Raw genomic sequence first — 23,679 nt, 5'->3', positions numbered from 1 at the left:
CACACCTGATGCTCTACTGGAGCCTCTGCCCCACACCCCCGGGGATGGCGAGCAGTACTCAGCAATGGCTGTTCCCACCAGAAATTGCTAAATGCCATGGAAAAGACCTGGGGCCCTGACTTTTAGCCTTGGCTCCCTCCTAGCTGAAAAATTTTGGAGGCCAAAGAAAAAGTCCTAGCAGGTTCTGTATCCTGAAAATCAAAGGAAGTTTTCAATATCCAAGCTGGAAAAACTGAGAGGCCACCTGGCCCCAGCCCCTCCTATATAAAAGGGGCACAGGGTTCCTGAGAGAAGACATCCTCAAGGCCCTGGAATCAGCCTTTGGAGGGACCAGGACTAGAACCTATATTCCCTCCCTCCCAGTCAAGACTTCTTTTACCTCAGTTGAAAGCAAATTTCACAGAGAGTAATAAGCTCAACCTAGCAGCAGGCGCACACACACACACACACACACACACACACACACACAACCCACAAGAAAACATGAATTGTCTCAATGCTCTCTGGAATGCGAGCAAATTAAATAAACCTATATAACTAAATATAGTCATGAAAATGATGCCTAGCCTTTATCAATTATGTTAAAATCCCTTACATAAACCATTCAGCCCAACAGTTCTGGGCACACACCCCGGAATACTTACTGAATCCCAAATGACACCAGAGACACCCCAACCACCAGCATATCCAGCAAATTGAAGTAGTTCCTGCAGAAGGCCCCTTTGTGGAGGAAAGCTCCAAAAGTTGTCATCTAGAAGCAAATCATGGGTGATTTACCACTTTTTGTGTCCAGAGGAAAAGAAACCTGGGCTCTTTACAAAATCTTAAGTAAAGTATGACTTTGTTAACAAGTGTGCATTAAGAAGTCAGAAATGTAAACCAATGGGGCTGAGCCACCGGATAATTTGTTCAAACAAAAATCAAAAGGGGGCAGCTTATTTTGGATACATTTTAAAAGAAGAAACCAATTTAGGCTTTATTACAGCCATCACAGGTTTCAAATATGAACACACTGTTGGCATGTCCAAAGAGCCTGTCTAAGAGAGGCTCCACACGACTACATTCGTCAAGAGGTAAGTGCTGCCCAGACAGCCCACTTTCCCACAAAGCGCTGGTTCTGGCCCCTCTGAGGCCCTGGTAGAGCCTACCTTGTTTCAATTAAGACTTCCCAGTGGGGGCTTGAATTCAGGGCTCCCAGGCTCTATGAACCTACATCACTTTTCCACATAGGCCCCTTATTGTTCCTAATGGTCTTTAATGACACATCCGTCTTAAGCAATTCCTCCAAGTCTGATGACATGTGTCAGGCATGGCTAGGAAGCCAGGTGGCATCTCACCTGAGCCAGTCTCACGACTCTGGGCTCACCTGCCATATGTACCTGGAGCACATATTATGGGTGCTCCAGTGAGATTTCTATTGGTGATGGAAAAAAGAGTTTAGTTCCCCAAAGTAAGAAATAGCAAAATATATACAGTTCACTATTTATTTTAAAACAAAAAGGGTTAGAGAAAGCTCAGATAAGTACGGTATAAGAGAGGTAGAGGTGGGAAATATTACATTGAACCTTATGAAATCGCCAGTGTTCGACCCTTTTTGACCTACAAAAATGGCAATCTCACAGAGCTTAAGCAAATAACCAAACAGCCTTCCAAATCTCCCCGAGGCCACCAGGAACCAGAGCCTCAGATATTAGACACTTCTGGATGAGTCTCCATTTTCTGAATCCTTCTTGTTTTAGCTTATTTTCCATTCTCTAAAATAGCTTCAAAATGAAGAACGACTCAGAAGATTTAAGTCAGTGAAGCAATTCTACACAAATTAAAAAGTAACAATCATTTTTTTTCCTTTTAAATAATCCTGTGTTTAATTTTCCCCAAAGCCCATGAGTAACTATATTCATTTAACAACTTAAAAATGTGGAGAGTAAAATAAAACATCAATTAACCAGGCTAACAAACTAAGTAGAACATATCCCCATTCACTTTGAAATGAAGTCAAATTCTAAAACCAAGAAGCTGAGGCAGAAGCCGAGCTGGTCAGTGTTCTGGTGGCACCCCTCTGACCCCCACCACGTGCATTCTGCATCCACAGGCCCTCCCACAGAGGCCTCATCAACAAGAGCTGGTCACTGTCCCACTGCACACCTCTGACTCAGGAGAACTGTCAACCAAATTCATCGGCTTAAAGGCAGGAAAATGAACTCAAATTTTTAGAAGATTTTAAAGAAAGGTGTAAACAGATGTTGGTTGACTTTATGCTGTTTCATGAACCAAAAAATAAAAAATTTTAAAAAACCAACCTCAAAAAACTAACCACCTCATTCCCTGACATTGAGGTTTCATTTTATATAAGATTTTGTAAAGAGCCCAAGTTCCACAGTAGTCCAGTGCAAAATACATTTTGCCTGAGTTGCACACACAAAAAATCCCCCAATGGCTTAAAGAAAACCATGGTTGAAAGTCTTCATTTCCCAGCTTGTCTCCCTGCTAGGAGATGGTTACCCTGACAGTTCTGATGGGCCACGTTCTCCCAGAACCAAAGTGACCCACACCCTCTGGTTCTTGGCCAGTTGTGGATAGGTTCTTGGAGCTTTGCTGTGGTCTCCAGCACTCTAAGCACATGAGGAATGGGCTCCCCATGGGGTAGACTTCACAGTCAGTACGCAAAACACATGCAGCAATGGCAGCTATTAGCTCATGCATGGGCAGTACATTTAGGTCACCCCGGCCAAAGGGCGCTCCTTTTGTGTAAATGTAAGCCCATCCATTAAAACAGACAGAAAATACCTTAACACAAATAGACCCAAGTCATCTTGCAAATCCTATTGCAAGAAAATAGCGTGTTACTATTTTAGGCCCCCAAAAACACAGTGCAGTTAGAGAAACAAAAAGAGAGACATCCTCTTCATAGGATAAATGCTTTTCCTCTGACTTTGATGTCAGAAAGGGTGGAAAAAAGTTCACACACAGTGATATATCTGTTATCAGTTGACAAATTCCAGAGGGTATTTTTTTAAAGGAGCAAAATATAATTGTCAACCATTATCATGAAGCCAGAGTAGCTCCTACATGCATTCAAAGATTAAAAAGAAAGAGCAAAAACAAGTTGTAATGGTCACAGGAAAAAAAAAAAATCCTTTGGTAAAAAAAACTTAGCTCAACCACAAAAGACAAAAAACCCATAAAAAATCAAAAGCACTCCACGCTTCTTTCCTGTGTATCACACACAGGAGCAGCCCTTAAACACACTGCCGGGTAACCTGTTACCTTTAAAATGATCTCAAATGCAAAAGTACCAGTGAAGACATAGTCTGCGTAACCTAGCATCTGGAAGGCAAACAAAGAAGTGCAACTATTATTGCTCCAGCTGCTGTGGAGTATGTGAAGATCAAGGAAAATCCATTACCTTCAGCAGGATCTCAACAGTAAAGATGGCTGTGAAGGCATAGTCAAAGTAACCCAGTATCTGCAAGGCACAACATGTGGGAGTGAGAAAAGGCATTCAGACAAACTCTGACAGCTGCACACTTACGGGCAGAACCCCCCCATGCAGTCAGAGACCCATCCTCCCAGGAAAACCCCGCCATTCTGAAGGTAAGTGCAGAGCCACTGGTAAATGCCCACTTTGGTCAATTACCTCATTCCCAAAGAGCGTTCGAGAATCCTGACCTCCTTTAACCACTCACCCTGACTTGCTTCCCGGTCTTGTGTCTCGGACAGGCAGAGAGGCTCATTTCTAAGAGTGCTTTGTTAACAAGCTTTTCTCATCAGAGAGCACTACATCTACAAATGACTTGTGGCACCAGATAAATCAGAAGCTTATACGCATTTTGGATTTTTAACCGCGTTTCTGGCTGAATGAAGTATGTTGCCCTTCATCTGAGCATCAGATCAGTGGAGAAGCATAAATGAAGACGGCAGTGGCATCTGTCAGAGCCAGTGGTTTCCCCATGCTCCCTTGCATTCCAGCCTGTGTAATCAGGGTGTCAGCACCCTTCCCCGCCCATGCGCGGGGCTGGCTAAGTCTGCAAGGGATGGTTTTACAGACTGCCTTCCTCCCGCCCATTGTTCTGCATCTAACACTGCTCTCTCTAAACTGAGGTTTTTTTTTTTAAACCTTGCTGGGCCCACTCAAGTAACAGACTGACTTGGTCTTTGAATTTTCAGTCTAGGCAACTCTATCCACATTGGTGACAATACCATCTATTATCCCATCGACAGAGTCCTGCTAGCCCTTTCTGGGGTCCCTGCTTCTCCTTGGAGCCGTGGAGGCAAGTGGACCAGCAGCAAGAAGTCTGACCACCAAGAAAGCTGCTCACAGGGAGCTTCTGACCACAGCACCCTTATCTGCAAAGGCGAGTTGGTCTTGGCCACTGATCTTCATGACAACTATGATCTATGGCTTTGAAAGAACTGAAGAGAGCAGAGCTGGAAGGGACTGTGGAGACCACCGAGGCCTAATCCTTTAACAGATGTGGCTGCTGGGAGCAGGGAGTGAACACACGCATAGGCCACGCAGCCAGTCACAGGCACTGCTGAGCAAGGAGTAGGCCTGGGGTATGCCAGTGGAGAGCCAGAGGGGTGAGGTGTTGTAGGTAGAGGAGTCACCTGGGGGCTGTGTCACAATAAGGTGAGGACCTCTGCTTCAAGCCCAGTCTGTCTCTTCAGAGGGTATTCATTTTCCAAATGGTTTCTGGTTTTGGACTTATGAACTCCTGTGTAACACAGTTTCTTGGCCAGGCAATGGAAGGTATCTTCCCATGCACTACCAGGCCTCAGCCACCTTCTCTTTACTCCTTCCTAGGTCACAGTGGGAATATTAACATGGAAAGCATCAAGTAGCTCAGAAAGACACTGCAGCCTATGAGTCTACGAGGCAGCCTGGCGCCCGGGCTGAAGTTGAGATTTAAGCTGGTTTTTTTCCTCACTCGGCTTGCATTCTCTCACTCTCTTCTTTAAAAGAAGAATTCGGCTAAGGTTAAAAAATATACAAACACTGCAGAATCTAAAAAGCAATACACATATACATATGTACATCTATTTAAGCAGAACGCTAACATTTTTGGGTAAGGCAGCAGGGAAATAAACTTATGGAGAAGCAATTATAATTAAAAATAAGACATGAAGCCCCCATGTAAATTAATCCCTTGGCAATGCGTATTTTAGACTAGCTCTTGGCCTACTTTGTCACCTAACACTGTTTTTTTCCCAAACACCGCCCTTGTGTCCTTTTTTTATGATGGGATGAAATGACACAGAGGTCTTTCTTCTACTGGGACATCTATAGCAACAAAATCCTCTCTAACAAAAACCCTAATCTGTGGGGACAAATCAAGACAGGCCCAGTGCCTTCCTCTTTATATTGATACTGACACGCACCATGGGGAAAGTACTTTTTCTCTTCATATCAGAGTGCGTGTTTCATAAATCTGACAGGTTGGACTTGCCAGGCTCCAGAAATGGGAAGCAACAGCATGAGGCTTGGCTGCCCCAACAGAGTCCTGGGGGCACAGATGTGCTGGTATGTCTTAATCCTAAACTCTCTAACAATCTGATGCTCAGAAAAAGGCGCCCACCAGCAAGCCAGGGACACCTGAGGGCCTTGCACACTCGCCAGCCTCCCTCTGCTGGTTGGGTTTCTTGGTAATAATCTGAAATTGCACAATAATATCTAGGCCTGAGAGTCAACAGGCTGCCGCGTCTAGCTGTCTTGACTTTGAATGGTCCTCAGTGCCAAGTAAGCTGCACAGCTAAGGTGGGGCTGCTGCGGCAAGAGCCAGTTTAGGTGCAAGTTTCCTTCCAACATAGACACAGTCGGTGGGCACCATCTCTAAGTTACAAAACTGACAACTAACAGAAAACCCTCGACTTGCTTGTATTTTTGTTTGTATGCTTTTTTGAGACAGAGTTTTGCTCTTGTCGCTGAGGCTGGAATGCAATGGCATGATCTCAGCTTACTGCAACCTCCGCCTCCCGGGTTCAAGCGATTGTCCTGCCTCAGCCCCATGCATAGCTGGGATTACAGGTGCACACCACCATGCCCAGCTAATTTTTGTATTTTCAGTGGAAATGGGGTTTCGCCATGTTGGCCAGGCTGGTCTTGAACTCCTGACCTCAAGTGATCTGCCCGTCTCGGCCTCCCAAAGTACTGTGATTACAGGTGTGAGCCACTGCTCCTGGTCCCTTGACTTGTTTTCTTAGTACAGTTGGTATCCATAAGGGATTGGTTCCAGGACCCTCTCAGACCCCAAAATCTCAAGTCTCTGATATAAAAATGGTGTTGTGTTTGCATATGATCTATGCACATCCTCCTGTAGACCTTACATCATCTCTAGATTTCTCAAGATACTCAAGGTCATGTAAATGCCATGTAAATTATTTAGGAAATGACAAGAAAAAAATCTGCACAAATTCAGTACATTTTTCCCCCAAATATTTTGTTTTTTTCCTTTTTGAGACAGAGTCTCACTTACTCTGTTGCCTAGGCTGGAGTGCAGTGGTGTGATCTCAGCTCACTGCTGCAACCTCCGCCTCCCATGTTAAGCGATTCTCATACCTCAGCCTCCCAAGTAGCTGGGACTACAGGTGCGCACCACCACACCTGGCTAATTTTGGTATTTTTAGTAGAGATGGGGTTCCACCATGTTGACCAGGCTGGTCTCAAACTCCTGACCTCAAGCGATCCACCCACTTTGGCCTCCCAAAGTGCTGGGATTACAGGCGTGAGCCACCACGCCTGGCCACCCACAAACATTTTCTATTGGTGGTTGGTTGAATCTATGGATGCCAAACCCATGGATACAGAGAGCTAACTGGATAGCCACCTCTGCCACGCCAAAATCTAGAGTTCTTTTTGTTTGTTTTTTTTTAGAGACAGGGTCTTGCTCTATTGCCCAGGGTGGAATGCAGTGGTGTGAACACAGCTGACTTCAGGCTCAGCCTCCTGTGCTCAGGCAATCCTCCCACCTCAGCCTCCCAAGTAGCTGGGACAGGCATGCGCCACCACGTGTGGCTAAGTTTTAAATTTTTATATAGATGGGGTCTCACTATGTTGCCTAGACTAATCTTGAACTCCTGGGCTCAAGTGATTCTACTGCCCTGGCCTCTCAAAATGCTGGGATTATAGGTATGAGCCACCACGCCCAGCCAATTAATAACTCTTTGCATATTCCTAATTCTACCAATGAAAAGTAACATTGTAAACAGCCAAGTTAACATGTAAGGGTCCGAGTGGCTCTGCCTGGTGCACTCTGCTTCATGGAGTTACTCAAACTTAATACTGGCTCCTGGGGCCAAGGTTAGCACTTCCTTCGGAGATACTTGTGAAATATATAACATAATCACATATTTTATAATAAATATTCCCAGAGAAGAAACTTTTTAACATTCATTATATATATTTTTTTTTTCTTTGAGACAAGGTCTCACTGTATCACTGAGGCTGGAGTGCAGTGGCGCAAACATGGCTTGCTGCAGCTTCGACCTCCTGGGCCCGAGCGATCCTCCTCCCTCAGCCTCCTGAGTAGCTGGGATGGCAGGTGTGTGCCACCACATTCAGCTAATTTCTTAATTTTTTGTACAGATGAGGTCTCACTACATTGCTCAGGCTAGTCTTGAACTCCTGTCCTTCAGTGATCCTTCCCCTCTATCTCCCAAAGCACTGGAATTACAGGTGTGAGCCAGTGCACCTGGCCTAACGTTCTTCTCCACTGAACACCTCAACTCGACATCCTATCATCTCCCTAACTTGTATTTCTCCTCAGTTGTGGAGCCTAGCAGCATCATGTAGTTAAGTCTACACGACATAGGAATCTTGCCCCCAACCTTGAACGAGAGAGCCTGGGCATGTGGCATGCCTGGTTTGAATTCTGCTTCCTCCCTGCCGTGTGCGTCCACGGAGCATGAATCTCAAAACGGGTGAGTACAAACCTGAGCAGGGAGGGAAAGGAGGACCTAAATATTGGCAGTAGGGAGCAAAGAGGAGGAGAAGCAGGCTCCCTGAATTCACTGAGCATTCCTGCAGAGTATTTAAGATGAGGTTCGAAATTAATGATTCCATTCAGATGTATCCAGCTATAACACAAGCTCTCTGGCACTTACAAACTGGAAACAGCCAACGTCCCCAGCTGAAGGAAAGACCTACTCTAGCTGTCACCTTGAGGGGCCTCCACAGCTCCCATCTCCACAGTGGCCTCTGCCTGAGAGAGGCCAGGGCTATCCCAGAGCGAGCCCCACCCTGGGGACTTACTGTGTTCCGGAAGGAGTGGCTGCGGATGGGGTCCTCTGCGGCCAGAGCGGCGCTGCTCAGCATGATGAAGACGAGGATGAGGTTGGTGAAGACGTGGTGGTTGATGAGCTTGTGGCAGCCCACGCGGATCCTGCAGGGAAAAGCAGCTGCTTGGAAACAGTCCCAGAGAGGGTGGAACACACTGGGTCCTTAAGAGTGTGGGGCCAGTGCAGCAAGATGCCAGGCAGAGGGCAGCTGTCTGCTGTGCCCTCTCTCCGGCACACCTGAGCAACCTGTCTGTCAGCCCCACGAAGCCCACCAAAAGCAGCCCCCGTGGACCATGTGTGGTGTGTCAACTCTGTGCTGGGGGCGCCACACTGAGTCCTTGGAAGTGGGGCTTGTTGTCTTTCTCAAGATGGGGAAACTGAGGCTTAATCAGAGAATTCTAAAGTGACACTAGCAAGGCCAGGGGCAGAATTGATCCAGCTCTATATGACTGAAGTTTTTCCACTATGACAAGAAGCTCATCTGTTTATCTTCCCTGACGGAGAGAAGAAACTGAGGCCAGGTCTGCCCTCGACAGTTCACACAGAATGAGATGAATCCTGGGCTTGTCCTGCAGGTGCAAGTTCATACTATTTATAGGGGCCTGCAGTAACTGAGGCTTCAGGACATCTCTGGCCGTCTGCAGATTTTGTAATACATGTTACCATTATTTTTTTAAATTTTGGAGTGGACCCACAAGCAGTCCTCAGAAGGTGAAGGTTGCAGCATCATTTGCTAACATGCAAGGATCTCATGGCCCGGCATGAGAGTTCTCACCAAGTCCTGTGGTCTCATGAAGCAAAGGAGGGCAGCTCATGCCCGACACCTGGGCTCAAACGATGGCTCTCTGGGCCATCAGAACCTCGCTGCCGTCCCCAATGTGCCCTGCACCTGTTAGCAACTGGCTATCCTTACCCTCAATGTTTGACTTTAGAATTTAAACATATATACACACACACATATGTGTGTGTATATACATATATGCATATGTATATACATATTCGTGTATACATAAAATATGTATGTTTAAATTGTAAAGTATATGTATGTGTGTATACATATATATGTTTGTATATATTTAAATTCTAAAGTATATATGTGTGCGTACGTATACAAACCTATCTGTAGTCTGTAAGAGGCTTATAAGCCTACAGATAGGTTTTCCTTTGAAAATATTTTTCCACTTTCAAAACTGGAGTCAACCTTATGTGAAGGTGACCCCTCACTTTAAGTCCTGCCTTTTGGATCTATTTAATGCTGGGCGTATCCCCCAGAGGACCTGAAGGTGGTTAGCAGTTGAGTCTGGGGAAGAACTTCCAAGCTAGTGAGGGCAGGAGTGCTTTGCGGCTTTGGGTGAAAATAAGTCCATTCCCTCAACATATATATATATATATGTTGTGTGTGTGTGCGTGTGTATATATATATATGTATGTGTGTGTACACACACACACACACACACACGGGGCTGTAGGTGTCAGCAATATCAGTTTAATAACCTTTTTTTTTTAAAGGACACCCAAATAGTGGTGAGCTGTAAAAGCTACCATCATATCTTCATATCTCTGAGGATGCCAGCAGGCCTTGCTTCCCACCTGTGTCTCCCTACGGCCAAGGAATGATACAGAGTTGTTCTCTGACAGCCAGGAACTACTTCTGCAATTCTAGAAACCTTTCCAGGAGCCATTTATCTCCCCTAGCATTCCACTCAGTCCCAGATGATTTAAAACCTAGAAACTAGCTAGTAAATAAACGTCTTCCTCTTATAGTACTTGTGAGTCATTGCCCTGTTCCTTGTGAGCACCTTATCATTTTAACATGAGAAATGCTATTTTAAGTAGGCTATCATAGAGCTGAACTGAATACTTACAACCTATAAAATATCACTGTGCAATATGACTTTATGATGATAAAACTCAACTGGGAAAACTGATCAACGAAGTGGGGGATCTATGAGGATGAGGATGCTATGCAGACCTTGGTCACAAAAATTCTCATCCCACAAGGCATCCTAACAGAAGATCCACTCGTTAGGAAACATTGCCATGGCTGGCCAAAGCATGGAACACCAGAGCAGTGGGCTCCAATTGGAATATGCTGGGGTGGACAAGGCTTTCCCCGTTGCTGTCCCCACGCAGGGGTGAAGGCAGGGAGGAGAATCTAGAATGGAGCTCCTCCCAGGACCTGGTCACACCCTTGCGGGAAGGAGGCAGCTAGGAAGAGATGAGCTGAGAGCAAGAGCCACAGTGGAGGAGAGAGGGGTTGGAGGGGACTTGGGTGAGGGCGCCAGGGACACTCAGGTTCAGAAAGGGCTGTGAACCACTTCCCCTCACCCCCACCCGAGCCACCCTCAAGCAACCTGTAGGGTCACTGGCAAGAGGCAGCCGTGAGAGACTAGAAGGGGAGTATTTACGGGTTGGTCTTGCTAAGAATGAAGAAAGCGCTCCCTTCAGGGATGGGGGCAATTTTTTCCTTCATGTTCAACTCCGAGATCCTTCGAGGACGGGGTCCGGCAGGAACCTCAGGTTCATCCTCCTCCTCTTCCTCTTCCTCTTCCCCTACTTTAAATGAAATACTTTTTTTATAGGCATGAAATAAAGACTACATATGGGTTTGAATTATTCTTAATTTCACATGCAAATTTGGCTTAAACTTTAACAACATCTACCTGCTTACATGAATCGAAACCCTCCTGCTCCTTCAGAATGTGGACTGAGTGTGTGTTGCAGGGGTGAGGGTTGCTGAGAAGTGTCCCCACCTGGTGAGCGTGTTTAGTTTGTGGGAATGATGAGATTCCCACCAGGATAAGATCTGACCACAGATGAAAGGTGGCGGTGCTGGGATTCTCACTGCCAACCTCCCAGCATCTGGCTGTTTCCCCAGTAACCTCCTGGTTCACCCTGGCCTGAGAAACTGTGTGGGACTTTCAGTCTCAATCAGCAACTAGGCTCTCAACTCCACAGTCCCACCCATATCAGCCAATAAAGGTGCCAGTCAAATGTAAAAGTGTCAGGTGAGCACTAACACCGGTGGGTCTCCTGGACCAGTCTCCCAAAAGAAGTTGGAACTGCCCTGACCCCCCTGCACTTTCCCTCCCCATCACCTGGAAGTTGGGTGACACATGCTGCCTGTGACCATGGGAAAAAGGGGAGCTAACTGGTTCCACGGCCTTGGTGGCCTCAGCGGCTCATGTACACGCTGCTGGGCTGGCTGGCCGCAGACTCAGCAGGTCACAGAGCAGTAGCAAAGCCACACAGCAAAGCCAGCGCCTCCGGCCTCTGCCACCATACCTGGCACATCGCAAGGTGGGTAGGGGTCCTTGTCTTCATCCTCTTCTCTATAGTCATCGATTGTAACCTAGGATGACAGAGACTTCTTAGGAGGAGGGGAGACTAACTAAAATGCACCCAGAGAGGAGAAGTCACCCTGGCCGTCCAGCATAGGGCATGGATTCCTCCCCAAAGTTGCGTCTGTATGTGGGTGTGCAGGGACAGACGGGCGTCCCCGGATGGTGATTCTGCTTCAGAGAGACGTCCTAAGGGCAGGTGAGGAGAAGGCTGGTTAAGCCCTGACCCAGTCGTAGTTAGCCAGCATCATCCAGGGCTCTGTCCTTGCCCTGTGCCAGCGGTCACTCATACCATGTGATAACGCATCTCACACTCCTGTCTTCCTGCCAGACTGTGAGCCCCATGAAGGCAGGGACCTGTCTTCTTCATTCCTGAATCCCCAGTGTCTGACACACGATAGCCACTAGGTAAGCATCGATGAACAAAGAAAGAACAACACAACCAGGGCTGTCATAAATGGGATTAAGTTTGACAGTGTAGCCCTGAAGCCACCCGACCCTGGGATTACCTCAGGAAATAGACCTCTATTAAAAACGAAGCTGCTCATGTGATCCTGGTCAGATTGCACAATTCCAATAAAGAAACAAAAGTGGTCAAACTAGTCAAATCTTCATCATATTGGTTTTCTGGTGAAATATCAGTGAACACAGCTAACTGCCTAAATTCAACCAGAACCCCCTGGGAAGCCAGGGTCTATATGGTGTGCTATATTCTTCACACCAAAATATTACAAGAATGATACACAAGACACTCCCACAGTGTAAATGGTACATGTATGGAGATACCAACAGAATCACTTTGAAACAAAAAGGGGAGAAGTATCTTAGAACACATACCTTGTTGTCACTGTTGGCCACCTGGTTGACTTCTGGTTTGTTGTTCTTTTTATTTTCTAGGCTCTCTTTTCTAAAGAGAAGAGAAAAGAGCACAAGAAACCAAATAACCATGTTACTCTGTATAAAAATGCTAATCAGGATTCTGAATCAACAATGGTCCAATGAAGGACAGAATTTAATTAGAAACAACACTAACCACAAGAGCCTAGCACAATCCAAACTCAGAGCTTCCTGGTAATCTCAATGCGATGGATTCATTACACAGATCATCTTATTAAAATTCTCATCTGAGAGCTAATCAGCATTGAATGCATCGTTTATTTTATGACGCCAAAATTAACTGCAGTGATTCTTTAAGCATGGGGACATGTGACTCCCACTCTCAACTCCAAGGGATGAGAGCCAAGAGCCTGGCTTCTGCCCAAGATTCTATCCATTTTGGTCTGCAGTGCATGGTCAACCATGATCCACAAAGCAGGAACCTGGGGGGCTGCAGCTGCCGTGATGCGGGGGTGAGCCTGGCAGGCTGCACTTGTAGGAGGGCTCCCCACGCAGCCCCTAGACAAACACGTCAGGGGAAAATGGGGTTACCTGGCAATCTTTTTCCTCTCCTTTTCTTCTGCTTCTTCTTTCTGAGCAGTGTTCAAACTTTCAGCATCAGCCAAATTGTCTACAGCGATGGCCAAGAAGACATTCAGTAGAATATCTAGTTTGAACTTTTTAAGGGCTCAACACACTACTAAATGCAACTACATGTGGCCAACAATGGCAACGTCACACCCCTCTGCATCCTGGGAGGCTGGTAGCAAGTGACTGTCCCAAGTGTTATACTCACACAGCAAAACTAGAGTACCAGAGCCCTGCTTTTCAAACAAAACAAAACAACAACAAAAATAAACATAAAAACCTGTAAAAGGACAGTCTATAGAAGTAAAATTAAGATTCACTAAAATCCATGAAAACCCACTAATTTCAACATTCCTCTGTGTGTGTGTGTCCAAACATCTATGTATCTATAGCTATGTTATACATTATATACAACAATCTATAATATAAACATGGTATAATTAAAAAGTAGTTTGTTTGTTTGTTTGTTTTTTTAACACATACTACAACTACAACATATATCTTCAGGGGAGTGCTTTCCAAAATAGACCACTTCAAAGGTTGCAAGTTATTCAAATGAGGATCCCCTTGCACAAGATAGTATGAGAATTTCTCCTTTGAAATAACCTTCAGAGTCTACAGATAACTCATTCATTCCTTCATTCCACAAACACTGACTGACTATAATGTGCCTGACTTACTGCCACCTGGTGCTAGACTATCGTGAATAGTCTCACTGCAGCTCGATCTTTGATCACTGTACCTGAACTTGATTTTTGCCCTCTCCAGTCCAGGACAAATTGCTTCCTGAGGCTCATTGCAGTTCCAGTTAAAAAACACAATAAAAGGTTAGGTGACTAAACAAATTATCATGTTTTTTCACTCTTACTATAATTGTTTTATACATGACTTTCTTGAATTTTTTTTTTGTTTGTTTGTTTTTTTTGAGACGGAGTCTCACTCTGTCGCCCAGGCTGGAGTGCAGTGGCCGGATCTCAGCTCACTGCAAGCTCCGCCTCCCGGGTTTACGCCATTCTCCTGCCTCAGCCTCCCGAGTAGCTGGGACTACAGGCGCCCGCCACCTCGCCCGGCTAGTTTTTTTGTATTTTTTAGTAGAGACGGGGTTTCACCATGTTAGCTGGGATGGTCGAATGTTTTTGTTTTTAACAAGTATTCTGAACAAGACTCCTAAATCAGAAGATGCCTGTTTCTTACCCATTAGCAGTGAAGCATGTTTTTGAGAAGCACAGGGATGAGAGGGCAGTAAGTGAGAATGTCCCCTTCTGCGACAAATGCTTCTCTCTGCCTGATGCCCAGCCATCTGTAGGCAAAACCGCAGGAGCCCAGAGACCCCAAGACAGGAGCAGCACAGCACTGTCCCATACGTCCTGTGCAATCTGTTACCTTGGATGGGTTGTTGAACACGTAAACCAACGTAACCTAACAAGGAACAGATGATGAGATCTCTGCGAGGGAATAGCATGCCTGACTAATCTATTCAAGGCTTTAAAGAGGAGAGAAACATAAGTGAATTACATTAAGACTCAAAAAGCCTTTGACGTGCTGGCCTATTTTTTAACTGGAGCTGCAATGAGCCTCAGGAAGCAATTTGTCCTGGGCTGAAGATGGCCTGGTAACATGAGCGTTCCTCTGCTAGGCCTGGGGTAACGGTAACTCAGACAGGGGCTAGTGATGAGACTAGCTGCAGTGAGTATTCCCTCCATGGTCTCAGTGAAGAAACAATAATCTCTCTAGTCTTGCAATGACACTCAACTCCTTTGGGTAGTGGAAGGCAAATCCAGAGTGATGAGCCATAGTAAGATCTTACAAGCTTGTAACAAACAACTTCCCAGAGAAAAATCCATCATCTGCATTGAGAGGTATTACTCAGACCCTCCTAAAGAGTGGCACGCTCTGGAATTCATCCAAAAAGGTCTATCAAGCACCTCTAATGTGCCAGGCACTGTCGTGGGTGCTGAGGGCACGGGAAGAAACACCGTACACTGGAATGTCTACTCTAGTTGGGGAAGACAGAGCATAAGCAGCTCCCTAAGCCCCTCTGATATAGTCACACGTGCTATAAAGAAAACAACATGCAACCATAGACAACCACCAGGGACTATTTCTCCGCAGATTTAAGTCCAGGAAGTTGTTGTGGCCTAAAGAGTCAACCATGAGGACAGCAGAAAAAGAAAAGAATGACCATTCATTTACCAAGGGCCAACTATGTGCAAGATCCTGTACTCTACTGAGATATGTGAATACAAAAAAGATTCCTGACTCAAGAAGTTTATCCATCTAGTTAGGGAGATGGAGGAATGCTCGCTCAAAATTCCAATAGACAGGCTGGGCACAGTGGCTCTGTAATCCCAGCACTTTGGGAGGCCAAGGCGGGTGGATCACCTGAGGTCAGGAGTTTCAGACTGGCCTGGTTAACATGGAGAAACCCCATCTCCATTAAAAAAACAAAAATTAGCTGGGCATGGTGGTGCACACATGTAATCCCATCTACTCAGGAGCCTGAGGCAGGAGAATCACTTGAACCCAGGAGGTAGAGGTTGCAGTGAGCTGAGATCACACCACTGCACTCCAGCCTGGGTGATAGAGTGAGACTCCTTCTAAAAAAATAATAAATAAATAAAAATCCAGTAGACAGAAGAACCTACAGGCAGTAAGAGATGTGGATAAAATCTGAGGGGGAGCTCAGAGGTAGAAGAAACTTCTCTGGGTGGGAGACAGGGCAGGAGTGGCTCTGGTGGAGGGGGCCTTAGAGCTGAGTCAAGGGACTAGAAGGATGTATATGTGTTACGATGGGGTTTTCATAAAATACCTTATAGCACAAAGCATTGTCCTTGTAGAAAAGCGGGCAGGTTTGCACTGAGGTTACCACACTGAAGAAAATTTATCAGTGAGCCAGACAAGATAAAGGAGGAAACACCTACAGAGATCTGAGCCCCCTCAGAAGAAGAATCCAGATTAGGACCTTTTAAAATGGAAGGGTGAAGACCCAGGTGTAGTATCTTGTGTGTATGTCGTTCATGCATCAAACATTCATTAAAGGCCTCTGTGTACCAGGTCTGGTGCTCGGCATGGAGGACCTGGAGATAAAACATCGAGAACCAAAGGCTGCAGGATCAGGAAGGGTCTGAATGAGGTAAATACAGATCCAAGGGCCAATTCCAGGTCTAGAATTAGAGAGTGCCTCTTGACAGGGAAAACGAGTAACGTAAGGCAGACAGAAGTTACGCAGCATGATTTAGCAGCTAGCCAATGGACACTTGATCCCCAAAGATGGACAGATCAGCAAAGTGAAATTAGCCCAGGGAGCATAGATCAGTACACGAAGATGGCTCCCATCAGTCACGAAGGGTCTTAGGAAGTGACAGATGGATGCCTAAGCTCCCGATAATTATAACATAAAGAACCACCTGGCCTTGTGCTCAGCCATCCCTCGGGACCTGTACAGGAGACATGATGCCAAACTGAGTGACCTCTGGGACCAGCACATGTGCTATCTCACGCTCCTTCCCTGGGCTTGCTTATCTTAGCCAGAATGCATCCCTCAAAGCCTCTCTGGAATTCTGCTTACAGGATGCTGTCCCCCAGCAGCATGGAAGAAAAGCAGATATTGAGCTAATAAGGTAAAGGCATTCACCTCCCTGCCACAACTACTACCACCACCATCACCACAGAGAAATCCAGAGGAAGAAAAACAAAACCAGATAACGACTGCAACAACAAAGCCTGGTCAGCTTGAAGGATACAGTTACCACAAATGAAGAGGATGATGAAGTAGATGCAGACGATCATTCCTGAAGAGGACGGGCCCCCGTAAGCCATGATGCCATCGTACATCACAGCGTTCCAGTCTTCGCCTGTCAGGATCTGAGAAGGCAAACGGGTATCAGCCAGCAGGTGGATTCACAAATGGCAGTCGCTCTCCAGAGCCCCTCGGTGGCTGCCTAGATCTGGTTTAAGCTGCCTTTCACAGTCCGGTTTGCACTGAACAAATCCATCTGTTATCCCATGGAATTTCTAAAACATTGTTTTTTAACTACACAAATAGATAAGTTAATTCTTGGAGTGAAAAAAAAAAACCTTATACTTAAGACTTATGTTTTGTTTGTCTGTTTGTTTTTGAGATGGAGTCTTGCTCTATCACCAGGATGGAGTGCAGTGACTTGATCTCGGCTCACTGCAACCTCCACCTCCCCGTTTCAAGTGACTCTCCTGCCGCAGCCTTTCAAGTAGCTGGGATCACAGGCGACCACCACCACACTTGGCTAATTTTTATATGTTTAGTAGAGACAGTGTTACACCATGTTGGCCAGGCTGGTCTCGAACTCCTGACCTCAAGTGTTCTGCCCACCTTGGCCTCCCAAAGTGCTGGGATTACAGGTGTGAGCCACTGCACCCAGCCAAGACTCATGTGCTTTTTCATTACACCCCAGCGCAGTTTTGGTCCCTTCTCCAGAAAACATGCTCTTTCTGTGTCTCTCTGGAACCTTCGACTACGGATTTAAAAACGTTTACAAACAAAGAAAACAAGCACTAGGTGTCTTCTCTGAGTTTTCAGACATAAAGCGTTTCATGCTATGCAAAGTTTTCTGCAACTGGCTTGTTTTTTCATTCAACAACATACTCTGGAGACCCTCTGTGTCAGAAGGTGCACCTCGTTCTTTTAACGGCTACATAGCATTCCACATAGTCCATCAACTGTGGAAATGGATAATTATACCTATGAAATTACAGAAGCAGGAAATTCTAAATGTCTCATGTAAATTTACAAAACTACCTTAAGAGTAGATATCACCAATGACCTGAAATTTAATCTTCTCTGCTGATCGTACTCGATAATTCAATCCATGATGAAATAGAATCAGATGAACAAGAACAGTAATGAAAAAAAAAATGCTCTCTTCCAACGACAGACAGAGCTCCTTTATCTTCAATCTGAACTATATGTTTTTAAAATTTAAACTGTTATGGATCACAACCAAACAAAAATGGGCAAATGATTTGAAAAGATAAAGTAATTCACAGAAAAGGCACTACTGATGGCTCTGAGTCATATGAAAACATGTTCAACTTCACTCCTGATAAGAGGAGTATCTGTTAAAAGTACAATGAAACGCCATTTTCACCTATCTGATGGGCATCCCAAAGCATGCTCTCCACTGAGGGGAGAGGCAGTGAGGCAATGGGCAGTGTGAAGAGAATGAGCTAATACAACCATAAGGAGAGCACTTGGGCAAGGGTTTCAACATTTAAAATGGACACACCCTCTAAAGCAGCAATTCCATTTCTGGGAGTTTGTCCCACAGATCTACAGCCAACACATGTGCCCTCTGACGCGTGTTCAGGATCACCTACCGGAGCCCTGTTTATGTGGGCCAAGACCGGACAGAACTAAATGCTTGTCAGCAAGGGACTGGTCACATGAACAATGGCACATCTGTACCACTGCATGGATACAGCATTTCGAAGGAGGGGCAGCCTTTTATGGACCAAGCAGGAAGGCTCTTGAGGACACTTGAAGAGATAAAAGCAAGATGCAAAACAGCACGTCGAGTGAGCTCCTGTCTGTGGAAAGTCACCTATAGGTAGCTTAACTGAGTTGTAGCTATCAGAAAATGTAGATCTAAGAATTCACAAGAAACTGTTTAATGGTGGTTGCTTCCTAGAAGAGGAAATTTGTGGCTGGCTGGGAGAATTATTATTCATTTGTAACATTAGAATTTTGTGCCATATGCATGCATTACCAAAAAAAAAAAAAGACAACAGTTTCTCTGAAAGAAAAAATTTTTTAAAAAAGAATGGCTGATTAGCAGCCAAAATTTAAGTATAATTCAAACAACAAAACTATGGCTTACAGTAGATTATATATGTCTCAAAATGACCAGGTGGGAAAGAATTGTCCAGATCATTCCCTTTGGTCTCTGGATTTCTTCAGAAATGGGTAAGTGACTCATCCACGGCAGAGAGCTGGGCATGGAAAGGGCCACCACAGGACCCAGCTGTCTGCTGCCTTTCCTCTCTGGCAGGGCTCTGCAGCTCTCATCACACGGGAAAAGCAATGAGGACAGGTGGATCTTTTAAACTTATCCATCAGACCCTGTCCAAGGAGGAGGGTTCTGAGCACCTCAGCTTAGAATCAGGGGAGCGTGTGCTGCTGCTCTGAGCGGCAGAGCCATCGGTGCCTCTCTGCAACCACCGTTTCCTTCTCACCACTGCCTGCAGAGGCCTCACAGGACAGGCACCCTCAGAATCTGTGTGTCCTCACTGCGTACCAGGAGGAGGACAGAAGGGCCAACGGCTGTCACAGTTCCTACCACTCTGATTCCTCCAACTACACACCAAAGCATAGAGGCATGAGAATTCGCTTCTTGTGTAAATCTATTATAACTAGGATTATAAACCGGCCTGCCAACAAAAAGTAGCAAAGAAAAAAAGAATTTTAGAGTCTATTTCAAAGAAACCTCACAAAATCAATCAAAAAGTTTTCTGAGAAGAGCTTGAGTGTGAAAAACATTTTTAAAAATTATTTTATAATGTAGCTAGAAGTTTTTAAAAAATTACATCACATAACATAGATAGCTGGAGGATGATGCAGAACAAATAACTTAAATGACACAAAATTTACCAGGCTATCATTAGGGCAGATATGAAAAAAATGGAGTCCTTTTGTCTTCCTGAGTGTGAGCAGACAAGAAGGCAGAGGAGTTTTAGCTGCTGCTCACAAAGCTTTTCGGGGAATGGAGGGAGGACTCACCTGGAACACTGTGAGAAGTGCTTGAGGGAAATTGTCAAAGGTGCTCCGCTTGGTTTGCGTTTCATCAAAATTAAACTTGCCGCCAAACAGCTGCATCCCAAGCAAGGAAAAGATGATAATGAAGAGAAAAAGCAGAAGCAACAGCGAAGCGATGGACTTCATGGAGTTTAACAAGGATGCCACTAAGTTGCTGAGAGAAGTCCAGTGCCTATAAGTCAAGATGAGGGTGTGAGCTCAGAACACCCATGCGGGACAGAGCAGAACATCACCTGCCCGGGGACGTGATGGTCGCCGCCTCTTGTTCATAAAACATTTGCAGTGGGACCCACATTTCCTTACCTGGTCACTTTGAAGATTCTTAAGAGGCGCACACACCGAAACACAGAGATCCCCAGGGGAGACATGATTTCCAGTTCCACCAAGATCGTCTCAGTGATTCCACCACACACCACGAAGCAATCAAACCGGTTGAAAAGAGAGACGAAATATGCTTGGAGGCCCAAGCTGTACATTTTTACCAGCATCTCGCAGGTGAACAGAGCCAAGAGGACTTTGTTGGCAATATCTGGAAAGACAAAGGGGCACCTATCTTCAGGGTCTCCCGTAAGACACTCAGACGGCTCCTGACCCTCACACCTCCCTCCCTAACAGACCCCACAGGAAATAAGCCAATACCTTATCTCTCTCTTCACTACCTCACCCAGGACAGAAACGTGGCCTTTGCGTGGACAGTCTGTCCACCAGGCTTTGGTCCTGCTTCTGCTACTAGCTAGGTATGTGACTCCGGAGAAGTTACTGGATTTCTCCAGGTCTCAGTGTCACTGATGACAAAATGGGAAGGGGCAGCTCATCACATAATCCTTGACACCTTCCAGCCCTAAAAGCCTACGATTCTGCATTGACACCATCAGGTTATACATATTTTTTCATTCAATCACACAAAAAAGACCTGTCTGAATTTGTTTATGGCATGACGATATCAGAAGCAGTCACCTATCAATGTCATTTCCAACAGCTGAAAATACCACCAAGCAGGCTGGAGAGGTGGAGAGAAACAGGTTTGACTGGATGAAAGGAAGGACTTTTCAAAGGCTCAAAACTGTCAAACCCAGAATGGGCTGTCTCTGGGGATGAGTGTCCCACACTCCACTGCTGGAGCATTCAAAGCAGGGGAACCAAAACCATCTGCCACAAGTACTACAGGGGAAAATGAAGCTTCCCCGATGAGCACAGGGCGAAGGGGTTATGAGGTCCCTTCCAGCTCCGAGAATCCTCGGTCCTAGGTTGGCTCAGGGTTAGGACAATTAGATGCTCAGCATTAAGCGGCTCCAAGGTGCTTCACTACGCGGCACAGACGGCACCCTCGCTCCGGTAGTTGCTGTGTCTGGATGGTTCTACCAAGTTTGTCCTCACTAGAAACGTTCTGATACTTCATCGTGCAGCGATCAGATAAGACCAAATGGCAGTTGGACAGCCACAGAAATCTCTAGTTCAGAACAAAAAAGGAATGGCCTCTGCTTGTACCTTGAATCTGTGTCAACCAATCCGGTTGATTGTAGTGCTCGGAGGAAATGGTTAAGGTGTTCAGAAACACCAGGACGATAACCAGCCAGTAAAACGTGACAGACTTCACGGCGGCCCTACATCTTCTGCGATTGAATCGGTTCCAGCGACGCCAGCGTCGGCTGAAAGACAAGCAAACATTACTCCCTAGATGACAGATACAGCATCTGAGTAGCCAATAAATAGGATTGAGAGATAATTTGGCTTTTACTCTAGAGGTCCAGATTGGGGTGGGAGTGCAGGAAGTAAAGATGAGCACAAATGGCACAGAAATTAACAGACCTCATAATAAAAAGTATGTTGGTCTTAAAATGCGACTTTTAAAAGTATTACATTGACTTGATCATGCTATCAGTTTCCTTCCTTATGGCTTACAGATAACTCCAGAATCTGTCATATGCAGCCCTTAAGTGGGTTAGAAAATCTAAATATTCATAGATTCATGTGCAGATGCAAAACTATACTTGCACACATATGCAGTTCCTATATCCACCATATGGGATGTGGATCTGCTCATGCCATCAGTGCAGAGAGCCACTTCGCTTATTATACACATCTCTTGCAGCATCTCAATCACCATACAGAATTTACCAGGCAGCAAAGTGCTACAAAGCTAGTTTTTTTTTTTTTTTAAAGAGCATCTTTTCAATCCTTTCTTAAATCTCTGAGGTTCCTCCAGAGCCTGGAGAGTTGTCAAAGCTGAGTAGGACATGAATTTTCATACTGAGTCATCAGGTGCCCTTTCTAACTAGTGATGCTCAAAATATACCTTTAGGAGAAAAGCCAATATTGAATCGTGTTTTCATAAAAATAAAATGAGCTGAGCCAAACAGACAAGTAGCATGTCCTCCACCCACCTTCAGTTCCTGTTTGTGATCAGAGAAAATATTTTCTCCCTTAGCTTATCTCCTCCTAGAAAACCTTCCCTGCCACAAGGGGATGGTTTGGTAAAGTGTGCCGTGAGCTGCAGCTCAGCGACCCAGATGCCATGAAAGGGCCGGCCAGTTGGTGAAATCAGTCCTCTCCAGGCTGTGCTGCCTCACTAACGACAATGGGGTACTTCCTCTGGGGGTCTGAGTCAAGAGGAATCTCCAGGCTACCCAAGCTGCCCCGGCTGACTCAGCTGTGTTGCTAGGCAAAAAGAAAATCTGTAACCCAGGAAGTGAGCAGAGAAAGAGTTGTGCTAACTCTTTACCAAAACCTGGATCAAGCAAGGTGCATTTTATTATTGCTCTTGCCGTGCAGTTTCCAATGGAAAGAGCAACTTCTAACATGTTGGCCAGCGTGGAAAAACTCTACTAAGGACTCTAAAGACTGTCCCACTCACAGCTGGGTTTCTCCTGGGACGCAAAACTCGGCAGACACAAACTAGTACTCTATTACACTGGTGAACCACAGCGTGCCTACCCATTTACATTTGATGGACCTTTGGGTTATTTCCAGCTTGGGGTAAGTATGAATAAAACTGGTATAAACATTCATGTTACAACTTTGTATGTGCATATATCTTCATTTCTCTTATACAAACACCTTAGAAGCAGGATGTCTAGGCCAAATATAAACACAGTAAATATATGTTTAAACTTTATGAGGAACTACCAAACTATTTTTTTAACGGCTGTGTCATTTGACACGTCCACCAACATTGTATGAAAGTTCCCACCAATCAGCATCCTTGTCAGAACCTGGCATTGTCAGATATTTAAATCTGATTCACTCTAATAGGCGTGTAGTGGTATCCAACTGTGATTTGAATGTGCATTTTTGTAACAACTGATGGTCATTTCATGTGCTTATTTGCCATCCACATCTCTTCTCTGGTGAAATGACTATTAAAAAATTTGCCCATTTTTTATTGGGTTTTTCTATTATTGACACTCTTCTTTATGTATTAATCTTTATACATATGGGATACCAGTCCTTTATCAAATATTCTTTGCAAATATTTTTCTCCAAGTCTGAAGTTTACCTTTGTATTTTCTTTTGAAGAACAGAAGTTTAATTTTGACAAAGACCAATTTATCTGTTTGTTTTCTGTTACAGAGAGTATACTGGGTGTTGTATCTTAAGAAACCTTTGCCTGACTCAAGGTCACAAAGACTTTCTCCTACGTTTTCTTTCTGGAATGTTCATGATTTTATATTTTATATTTAGGTCCTTGTCTATTTTAAGTTAGTGTTTATATATAGTAGGAAAATGTTTTTGTTGAAAAATAACACTCAGACAGAAAAGTACACAAATCATAGGTACATGGCTCAACGAGTTTTACCAACCGAACACGTAACC

At 45.1% G+C, this 23,679-nt stretch overlaps 1 protein-coding gene across 5 annotated transcripts in view; it reads right to left on the bottom strand.

The window, feature by feature from the left end:
* The window catches only part of CACNA1D (calcium voltage-gated channel subunit alpha1 D), a 327,158-nt gene that overhangs the window by 69,489 nt on the left and 233,990 nt on the right, over nt 1-23,679 (bottom strand). For all 5 annotated transcript variants that reach the window (XM_028844237.2, XM_028844248.2, XM_028844250.2 and 2 more), the window contains 11 exons: nt 21,355-21,515; nt 20,170-20,395; nt 19,831-20,038; nt 16,823-16,943; nt 13,044-13,158; nt 12,453-12,522; nt 11,560-11,626; nt 10,683-10,830; nt 8,249-8,378; nt 3,407-3,466; nt 645-751 (listed from right to left, as the gene is read on the bottom strand). In XM_028844237.2, the coding sequence (XP_028700070.1) occupies nt 645-751; nt 3,407-3,466; nt 8,249-8,378; nt 10,683-10,830; nt 11,560-11,626; nt 12,453-12,522; nt 13,044-13,158; nt 16,823-16,943; nt 19,831-20,038; nt 20,170-20,395; nt 21,355-21,515 (1,413 nt within the window). The remainder of the gene's footprint in view (nt 1-644; nt 752-3,406; nt 3,467-8,248; nt 8,379-10,682; nt 10,831-11,559; nt 11,627-12,452; nt 12,523-13,043; nt 13,159-16,822; nt 16,944-19,830; nt 20,039-20,169; nt 20,396-21,354; nt 21,516-23,679) is intronic.

This window comes from Macaca mulatta, chromosome 2, assembly GCF_049350105.2.
Source record: "Macaca mulatta isolate MMU2019108-1 chromosome 2, T2T-MMU8v2.0, whole genome shotgun sequence".
NCBI classification, from domain to species: Eukaryota; Metazoa; Chordata; class Mammalia; order Primates; family Cercopithecidae; genus Macaca; species Macaca mulatta.
This window is presented reverse-complemented; position numbering and strand designations above follow the sequence as displayed.